Source organism: Psammomys obesus, unplaced genomic scaffold, assembly GCF_907164565.1.
Source record: "Psammomys obesus unplaced genomic scaffold, mPsaObe1.curated_primary_1811, whole genome shotgun sequence".
NCBI classification, from domain to species: Eukaryota; Metazoa; Chordata; class Mammalia; order Rodentia; family Muridae; genus Psammomys; species Psammomys obesus.
The window spans coordinates 9,335,938-9,346,685 of NW_026585580.1; the positions used below are offsets into that span (position 1 = coordinate 9,335,938).

At 41.4% G+C, this 10,748-nt stretch overlaps 1 protein-coding gene across 1 annotated transcript in view; it reads left to right on the forward strand.

The window, feature by feature from the left end:
• Positions 1–2,223: 2,223 nt before the first annotated feature.
• Positions 2,224–10,748, forward strand: part of Lgsn (lengsin, lens protein with glutamine synthetase domain) — a 23,774-nt gene continuing 15,249 nt past the window's right edge. The window contains exon 1 of the mRNA XM_055608261.1: positions 2,224–2,259. Coding sequence (XP_055464236.1) covers positions 2,230–2,259 — 30 coding nt within the window. The 5' untranslated portion in view covers positions 2,224–2,229. The remainder of the gene's footprint in view (positions 2,260–10,748) is intronic.

Sequence of the window (10,748 nt, forward strand, 5' to 3'; positions counted from 1 at the left end):
CAGAATGAATACACAAATACGATGTTAAAAAATAAAATTTGCAAAGAGAATTCCTATTAGGATTTAAATGAAGTTAGAAAAAAATGCAACTCAATGAGTAAACAAGCATAACTTAGTTCTTTAAGGGTTAAGAAAAAAAAAAAGAAAAGGTTTTCCTATATCTAGTTTTGAAAATAAGAATACATTTATTACAAATTGCATGTTTGAATTTTAAGCCATGGTTTGATTAAAATTTTATTGCATTTTAGTTGTGCATGTGTTTGTGTGTGTGTAAAATAGTAAGGGCCATCTCACAGGCCCTTACTATTTGATTAGAGACACTGGAAAAGGAAAAAGAAAGAAAGACAGTTGATAAAATGAAAAGATACTGAAATTCATAGACTTGAGAAGAAAGACAAAGATACCAGTGGAAAGAAAAAAAAAAAACAAAAGAAGAAGAGTTAATTATACTAATGTAAAACAATGACTACACAATTGTAGAAAAAATTCTTTCAAATAATGAATAATCTCACACCGAGTCTCCGTAAAACATTACTTGTAAATTTGTTTAAAGCAGGACTTAAACTTAGGAAAATGGACATAAATCTGAAATTCAGAGCTCAAGAAAGGATAGTAAAGAAACTCATGACTCCACATTGGGGAGATGTGATTTGTAAAATATGGTAAAGAAGATGAAAAAAAGACAGCAAACTCCCATGAGAAATGACATACTGATCTAAAGGAAGAATTTGACTCCTAAAATAGCATGATCCTTGGGAGATGTGAGCATGTGAGATGGCTCAGAGAGGAAAGGCACTCGCACCCAGCCTGGTGGACCCCAATTCAATCCCTAAGACCTGCACAGTGAAGAAAAATAATTAATTCCCACAAGCTGCTCTCTGTGTTGTGTTCGTCTCTGTAAGTAAACAGATAAACATGAAAAACTACATCCTAATCTGTAACCCACCTTTGATAGCTGTTTCCTCTGACATAAAGAAGCATTTTATAATTTTTCACAGACATTTTCCCATGGAATAATGGCTATTTCGGATTCTGGGAGAAATGGTTCTAAGAGAAGAGTATTGACAAGGATTGGCTGAGTCTCTGGCACAAAGCATGCTGAAAATTAAACACCCTGGCTGAGGAGGAGAGAGAGGCAACCCTAGTAACTCAAACACTTGCTGGGAGGTGGGGATGCTTTTCTTGGGGAGGTCTGTAGGGGAGGTTGTTCAGGATGCTGAGTGGGCATCAAAGCTAGGTCTAAACCACAACCAAGCGCAGAGTGGCCAGCACAGAACAGAGGCATTGCTAGGAGGCAAGAGCAGGGCCGTGTGAGGCAAACAAGAGCAGTGATCATTGCTCCCAGGAAATGGGACTTTTGAAGCCGGATAGTGGCCTGAGTGAATGGCAGGGGCTTTGTCAAGTCCAGAAGACCTGGACAGCAATGCCCAGCCATGGAGATTATATACTCAATGGTTCATTTGGTTTGACTCAGAAGAAACTCCCCATGTTTGTCCGTAGCAAACTACACTAACCATTGCAGTTGGGGGACAGGGGAAATGGGATTTCTACCCTTCTGAGTGTTGATTCTGGTGGAATTAGAGTTGCTTTTAGGGTCTTATGGGGCAGGCAGCCTGCAGACTTCATGTTCAGTGAGGACCATGAGGAAGGGCTATCTCAAGAAAGATAGCCTTAGTGTAGTGATAGAACGAAGGGCCAGAACAATCTGGAGGCAGGAAAGTTCCCACAATGGAATACACGCGCATGAATTACAAATGAGCACATCTTTGCCATTGGTACAAATCTAGGTCACTTGCAGTGCTGTTTTTCCATTTGTATTTTTCTCTGTGGGCTTTTGATACTGCAGCTGTCTAAAAAATGTTTCACCCTCTGATTATTACAATAGATTTCATTCCAGAATCCAATTGTTATATAACAAAAATTCACTAGGTTGGAGGGGGAAAAAGTCAATCAACACAATTTTAAGCTTTGTGTCCCTTTGTTTGCAGGGAGTCAGGCATAAATGAGCATTTGTCACCAGGCTATTCCAGAGCATTTCTCATACACTGTGCCTTGGGCATGACAGAGTCTGATGTTTACCTTTTATTACCTGCTGGATCCCCCTGGAAAGAATCTCTGCGGGATTCATCATTTGCCACATTTGTTGGAAGTCTACATATAAATGTGCCCTGAAGCCATCGTTGAAGGGAGTGTGGTTACCACAGCTGATTTACATAAAAAAGTGTTGAGATGAACGATGAAGGGGACCTTCCACAGGAGGTATGACGCTAATAACCAAAATGTTATTTACCAAAGTATTGACAGTGAATGATTAGGTGACTGGGGAAATTTTGTGAGCAGCAGTGGGAATGAGGGCATGGTGATTTAATCTGTATGTCTGCTTTTGAGAAGTCTGTGGAGAAATGCCCTTCTGTTCCTCATGGTCAGTTTTTAACAACTAAACAACTCAGGCTTTACATCAGTGAAGTTTGCTTAGATTGAGCAATGTCTTACAATAACTTCTTTTGGCACTAGGTTTTAGAAGAATAAGAATGGCATAAAATTTCATCTTAGTTTTGGTTACTAATGAGAGAATGGTCTTTGCATTTCTCAAAGCTCATTCGGACACATTCTTCATAAGAACAGCTTTAGGGTTAAATGACTAAAGATGAGAAGCTTGTATGTGAGTGTTGTTGAAACATTACATATTGGGCAGTGATAGACCTTGATGGGTCAGGAATGTTGTAAGGAAATCAGTTGTGAACATGCTTCATTTCTTCTTCATGTGCATGTACCCAATTTTTTAATTAAAAATTTTTAATATTTTTTTTACAATTTATTTATTATATATCCCGATTGAAGCCCCCTCCCTCAACTCCTCCCAGTCTCCCCCTCTATCCCCAACTATCCCTTTTCCCTAGTCCATTGAAAGAGGGGGTTCTCCTCCTCTCCTATCTGCCCATAGCTTATCAAATCTAATCAGGACTGCTATGTGGCCTGGCAAGGCTGCATCACCAGGGGCAAGTGATCAAAGAGCAGGCAATCCATCACAGAGGCAGCCCCTGTTCCCCTTACTCGGAAACCTACATGAAGACTGAGCTGCTAATAGGCTACCTCTGAATTGGCTACATCTCTCCATGCATGGTCCATGGTTGGTCTAGTCTCTGCAGGACCCCCTGGGCTTAATTTTTTTTTTTTTTAGCTTTGTTGGTCTCCTTGTGGGACTCCTGTCCCCTCCATGTCCTTTTATCTCACCCCTCTTCCCTTCCATAAGACTCCCTGCTCTCTGCCCAATTTTTAGCACTGTGTTTCCAACAGAACATTTTGGATTAGTACATTGTGGCCTTGGAAGCAAGCTATGGTTAATTTCAGAAGAACGGAGATTTTCTGTAAACTTATTTAAGGAAATTTACTTGAGAAGCAGACCTACTGCATGTAAAGTGTTGTGGTCAGCCAAGGCATTGTCCATGAGATAGTGACATACAGAGAAATGGCATGATCTGTGTGCTTTTCCATCTGTGGAAGAAGAGATAAAGTTTCTAAGAATTGAGTATGTTCCATACATGATGAATACGCGTGACATGCTCTGGGAGGGAGATGGGAGTGAACCCACTTTCCACACTGAAACACTGCAAATCCATACCAGGCAGAGAGATTCACCAGCAGGAGCCATTGCTTACCCTGTCATGTTGAAAGGAGCAGCTCAGCAGGGGCATATGCAGAGAACATGTTTCTCTGAAAGCGAATTTGCATCTGTAACTGGTGACTAAGGAAAAGAAAGCGCGCATGTGGGAGCAGTTCGAATAACATTAGCTTCTCACATTCTCACATTTCACTTCCCCTAGACAAGGCTTCACTTCCCGCTGCTGAGTCTGGGAAGGCAGCATGTTTCCCACCCTCGCTCTCCCTATTTCAGTCCAGGATTCTAGTCTCAGCTTCTATGAAAAGTATTCTGATCTCCACGCTAAAAGCAGTCTAGATTGTTTACTCTTAGGAAGATAGAAAACCAGCAACATGATTTTATAGTTTGTTGTCTGAGACAGGGTTTCTGTGTGTAGCCCTGGCTGTCATAGAACTCTTAGGCCAAGCTGGCCCCTAACTCACACAGATCCATCCGCCTCTGCCTCCAAGCATGCCAGCATTAAAGGTGTGTGCCATCACCGACTGGCTGCAATATGATTTTAAGGCACACAGTTTTCAAGAGACATCCTCTATCTTTGTAAAACCTACCCCCCCTTTTTCTCTCTGCCTGAGGTAAGCTTTTACTAGGTAGCCCCGGCTGGCCTCATATTTTGCGCTATTCTTCTCACCTCAGCGTTTCACTGCTGAAGTTAGAGGCATGCATCACCATGCTTGACTTTGAGAAAATTTTGGCAACTCAGAATATCATATTTAATAAACACAACAAAGTGTCACCCTATAGCATAACATTTACATGGCTCACCACTGAAAACTCCCTTCCTGATCTCTGATACAGGGTTGTAACCCGAGGAAGAAAAGGACATATGAGAAGAGGGCCAGAGATGGAGGCTGACAGTCCTCTTCCAGTTAAGTAAAGATTTTAGAGCAGGGCAGGCTTTTGCTTCCACACCAGACACTCAGGTGATGTGAGTGACAGTGTGACGCCAAATCAAAGCACAGCAGCTGAACAAAGGCTCCACCAGTTCAGATGGGCAGATGGTCTGTGAAGAAATCCCTTAGGGCGTGTCCTTCCCCAACCCAGACACAGTCTGCCAGCACTGTCAGGGACACGAACTGCTATTAGTCCTAGTTTTGGCCAAGAGGCACATATTCAGCCAAATATTTAGCAGCACTGATCAGAAAACAAAACAAAACAAAACAAAACAAAACAAAACAAAACATTCTCATTTCTTTGTGTGCACGACATACCTTTGCGTAAGTGCGTGTGTCTATTTTTAACTGGTAAAGACAATACTTCAGTTATATAGGTAGTATGCTTTTTTTTAAAACAGGCTGAAATGCCTGCTCTTGTATCATTTCAAAAGTCCCTGATGATTAGCTCTCATGTTTTCGTTTGCAATAACTTGTTAGCTGATATCTTCCTGACAGTTCTGTAATAATCTTAGCCCTTTCTTCCACCTGTATCACAAAGCCTAGCACCATCACACATACGTGCATATATTGCATATGTATTTAAAATTTTAAACATACTTTTTTAATTCCATATTTTTGGCCTGTATGCATTTCTGTATACTATATGTGTCCCTGGTGCCCAAGGAAACCAGAAGAGATAGTTGTGTCAGTTGGGAGTGGACTGGCCGATGGTTGTGGGCCACCAAGTAGGTGCTGAGAATCAAACGGGTCCTCTAGAAGAGCAGCTACTCTTTCCCCCTGAACTGTCTCTCCAGCTCCCAGTTTTTACTTTTTGAAATGTAGTGTTTGAAAACATGTTTGGTGTCTCTGCTCATCCACCAAAGCTTTACCTTGCTTTCATTTCTTTTGTGCAGATGTATGTATTTTTGGTTATAAAATCTTAACTCCTCTGGTAAGTTTCACTTCACTGATAAAAACACTAAATAAAACCAGCAGAAGTGCAGGGAATCAGTTGGCTTTCTTATTATTTTCTTTCTCTACCGTTGGCCTTCATGTTATGAGAAATAACAAAGGTGTTCAGATTTTTAGAGCTTTTTTTCCCTCTAACTGAAGTTGTTGTTTAGATGCAGTTTCGTGGCACAAAATTTTCTATTGCAGATTTTGTTTTGTTCTCAGAGCTGCCATGGTCTGCTCACCAGCTTGTATGTTTGAAGGCTGCTAACTGAGTGGATTTTCAAGTGGTCTGAAAGCAAAATGTATGTGAGCTAATGCATATATTAAATGGCTTGACTGAGCCATTCTTTCAATGCGTACATATATCAGGATTATGTTGTAGATGGTGACAACAAACAATTTTACTTATTTTAAATAAAGATTCAGGAGAAGATGAGCAAATCGTCTTTTTTACCTCCTTCTCTTGAAGTAAGCACATGAGTCATCCTTGAGTTATGTTGTCACCAGGGATTGCAGGGTCCTTTTATAGGTTTTTAGTCCTACAGACATTTTACTTTTAATAATTTAATTATTTTCATTTAAAAGTAGACTCTATTGGAAGAGGGAGAAAACCAGTAACAGGACAGGTGCCTACCACAAAGGGCCTCTGAAAGACTCTACCCAATAGGGTATCAAAACAGATGCTGAGACTCATAGCCAAACTTTGGCCAGAGTGCAGGGAATCTTATGAGAGAAGGAGGAGAGAGAAAGACCTGGAGGGGACAGGAGTGCTATAAGGAGAGCAACAGAATTAGAAAATCTGGGCCCAGGGGTCTTTTCTGAGACCGATACTCCAACAAAGGGCCATTCATGGAGATAACCTTGCACAGATGTAGCCCATGGCAGCTCAGTCTCCAAGTGGGTGCCCTAGTAAGGGAACTCAGTGTCCTGCTCTTTGATCACCTCCACCTGATGGGGGAGCAGCCTTACCAGGCAACAGAGGAAAACAATGCAGCCAGTCCTGATGAGACCTGATAGGCTAGGGTGAGATGGAAGGGGAGGAGGGCCTCTCCTATCAGTGGACTTGGAGAGGGGCATGGGAGGAGATGGAGGAGGGTGGAATTGGGAGGAATGAGGGAGGGAGCTACCGCTGGGTTACAAAGTGAATAAGCTCTAATTAATATAAAAACAAAAATAAAAAAGCGGACTCAAAGGAAACTTGGGTATAGTTTTATCGGAGTTTGAGTGAAAACATCAACAGTAACAAAAAGAACAAGACAGTCACACTGGAGATCTGCCAGGAGGGGAGAAGTGAATAAAAGGAAGAAAAGCAGTTATGTTTTCTGAGTTAGAGGTCAAGAAAGCAGATAGGCTTAGTGACAAAGTCTGAGCTGGTGCACAGGGACAGGGGATATCAGTAGATGTGAGAACAAGAGAGCAAGCAGGCCGAAGATTGGGGCTGGTGTCTGGGAAACGGAGAAAAGAAGAAAGTAAAGTTGTCATTTCAGGCTGGCTGCCTCTAACCAGCTGCCTCACAGAGGGGCTATAGCAAACCGTATACTGGCGTAGTGTTTAGATACATCCGGAACAGTTCACATTTCTCATTGGAGCTAGCGAGTTAATCAGTAAGGGTCCCAGGAAAGAAGGAAATATGTTCATGAGGAATGAGAAAAGTGGTTGGAATAGACGGAGATGAGGTTCATGTAAGAAAGGACCAGATGTAGAAGCTGGAAAAACTGATGAGGTTGGATGGTTCCGGGCCTTAGAGAACAGTAATTTGAATTTTTTTGTAAAAGTGATGGGTAATCACGAATGAACTTTCAGCAAAACAATAGTGTGATTATCACTGTGGTTTATGAAGAAAGTACAGTAGTAGCAGCCATAGGCAAAGGGCAACGTTGGTTACAGGGTCAGAGAGGAAAGACTGTGGTAACTCAGGTGAAAAATGGTGGTTATCAGGAGCACTTCTTATTAACTATTACTAGTGGGGATCTCCCTGAGTAGTCCTGGGTGGTCTGGAACCAATTGTGTAGACCAGGCTGGCTTCCAACTCACAGAGAGCCACCAACCTCTGCCTCCCCAAGCGCCGGCATGAAAGGCACATACCACCAAAGCCCTGCAGAAATCTCTGTCTTTAAATTGTGAGCTCACTGCAAAGAAACACCATGCCACAGTAACTCTTTGTGTTCTGCTCTGGGCTGCTCTCAGGATTCCATTGGTAGACTGCCAATGGTGACGGGCTCACTCTACAAGGGGAGCATATAGTGTGTTCCCGCCAACGTTTCTCCAGTCAATATTTTCAACATTTTCCCTCCCCTCCACATTTAAAGCTGACTAGAGGCAGATCACTTTCTTTTCTCTTTGACATATTCTTATAACTTTGATGACTGTTGATTCTTGCTTGAGTCCAGTATTTGTAGCAGGAGTTAAAACTTTGCTGACAGTAATCTTATATTTTTTAAACTTGCTTATCTATTCATGAGCCCGTCATCAGTATAATTAGAGTGCTTTGTAAATGCATTGGTTTTTTTTTTCTCAAACCATGTCTATTACACAGGTGTCTTAAGCAGGGGCTTTTAGAGTACCAACTCTTAAAGAAAATTAAAAGTAGATGAATAAAACCAGTGATATTTAGAACTTAAATTACACTGGTTACTTTATCGGAAGGGCGATTAGGGTTTGAATTTAAATGCTTGACAGAATTTCTTCAGGTTAAGGCTCTCTGATCTGACCAAGACAGCAAGATGAAGTTCGTGATGACAGACTTATATTAAGCCATAGGAATAAAGCTCATTAAGAGATACCGGGATGAGTAAAGTAAGGACTACTTTTTTTCACAGCTAGTTTGTATTACAGAAAGCTCTTTACGGCTATTGGAGACCATGAGATGACTGTTTTATGGACATGAGGAGAAACATTTCAGAAGTAGAAGAAGCTGCTCCTATGGAAATGTCCAAAGATCAAATCACACTGTTGTGATGAAATTTTGAGATTTGTATGAATTAAGATGAATTAGATTTGTCTATTTGTACCAATGAATCACCACAAAATTGCCTGCCTGTGCTTGCATTCACATCCTTGCAATCTGCTTTTCCTCACACATTCTCTGTCCTTAGCCCAAATATCTTTCATTTTTGGATGATAGGGATTGAACTGGCGGCCTTTTGTCATGCTAGAAAAATGTTCTAGTACTGGGATGTGTCTTCAGCCCCTATCTACTTAATGACAAAGCTACTGTAGAGACCCCTAGAAGGGTATGCTGGCCATTTTACTTCCTCTGAGAGTCCTAACATTGTTTTTAATGTTCCTGCTTCCCGAGAGGGCCTGCCAGCTTACTGTGTTGAGAACCTAGGGCTACTCAGTCTCTGAGACTCTGAAGGCCATGTTGAGGCTAGCCCATAGCCCACCAGGTAATGCAGAATGAGGTCCTTTCCTAAGGAAGAACATTGGAGACACACGGTACCCAGGTAAAGATAATCATGGTCACCACCTATTCAACAGGTAATGCACACTAGTCACTGATTGTCTAACACAATCAGGGAAAGATACATAGTTGAATACTTGATAAATAGGAAAATCCTGCTAAATGGATTGTGCTGAGAACAATTGAGAGGGATCTCTTCATGGCTTCCTTCCAAGGAAAATAAACCCAAATTGAAAACTTTCCTTAGTTGTTCTCCTGGTCCTTTGGGGCCTTTGGAACATCCATATCATTCATTAACTAAGAGTAACTTTGCAGCAGCTCTTGTAGGACCTAGTTCCAGCATCCCAGCACCCTAGATTCTAGCAGTGATTGATGCAGATTATTCTCACTGGTAATATTCATTAACTGTCAGTTAAACACTTGGTACTCTGCTTCCAATTAATTGAGTCCACATCTTAGTTCTAGCATTTGAGATAAGTGGCTTGGGGCTAATCTCATCTTTCTCTGATATAGTTTTCCTCAGCTGTAACGCATTTACTGCAAGGGATTTTTTTTGAGAACAAATAACTTGATGTATGTAAAGCATTTAAGACTGAACTGGCATATAGTAGGTATATCTTCTTCTTTTTTTCTTGTTATGCCTCCCTAAAATTCTTTTCTCATATATTGCATCCTGACTGCAGCTTCCACCCCTTCCCTCCCCAGCCTTTCCTCCTACCTCCCCTCTATCTCAGATCCACCCTCCCTCCGCCTCTTAGGGACATCAACCAAACATGGCATAACAAGCTACGGTAAGACCAGGCACATACCATCTCATCAAGGCTGGACAAGGCAAGCCAGTAGGAGAAAAAGGGTCCCACAATTAGGCAAAAATTTAAGGGGCAGCCCCCTCTGTTCCCACCATTGGGATTTCCACAAGAACTCCAAGCTACTCAGCAATAATGTATATGCAGAGGACCTAGGTCAGACCCCTACCCCTACAGTCTCTCTGATCTCTGCGAGTTCCCATGAGTGCTGGTTAGTTGATTCTTTGGGCCATGTTTTAACGGTGGGTCCCTTTGGCTCTTCTATTTGTAAAAAGATTTTATTTTTATCTAGGTGTGTGTACATGAGCATATGTGTGTGTATGGATGCTTATGTTTTTGTGTTTCTATGCCTGTGGAGGCCAGAAGTGAGTGGAGTTACATGTGGTTGCGAGCCACCTAAAGTGGGTGTTGGGAATTGAACTCGTGTCCTCTGCAAGAACGGCAAATGCTCCTAATTGATGAGCCAGCTCTCCAGCCCTGTAAGATGTTCTTAAACTGTTATCTTCTTGGGTGATGACTAGGTATTTCGAGCATCGCTTGTCTTTCATTGTCACACTGAGGACTGTTGCTGTGGAAGAAGCAGGGCTACCACCACCCAGGAGCCCAGGAGAGCTATTCATTCTTCAGCTGTGAAAGAGTTGAGGAACTTCTCTTCTTCCATTCATTGTCTTTCATGTTAAATTAGTTCCCAACATTTAAAAATCATGAAAAAGGAAACGGAAATAAATCAGTGTTTTTCATCAAGATGAAGGCAGGAGAGATGGGGAAGGCATTAGGGATAAATATGAACAAAGTACAAAGATTGTATTTATATACCTATAATATTCCTATCTATCTCTGTCTACTTACTGGCCTATGTATATATGTATGTATGTGTGTGTGTGTGTATGTATGTATGTATCTGTCTATCTATCTATCTATCTATCTATCTATCTATCTATCTATCTATCTATCATATATCTATTATCTATCTATCTATCTATCTATCTATATATCATCTTTCTGTCTATCTATCTATCTATCTATCTATCTATCTATCTATCTATCTATCT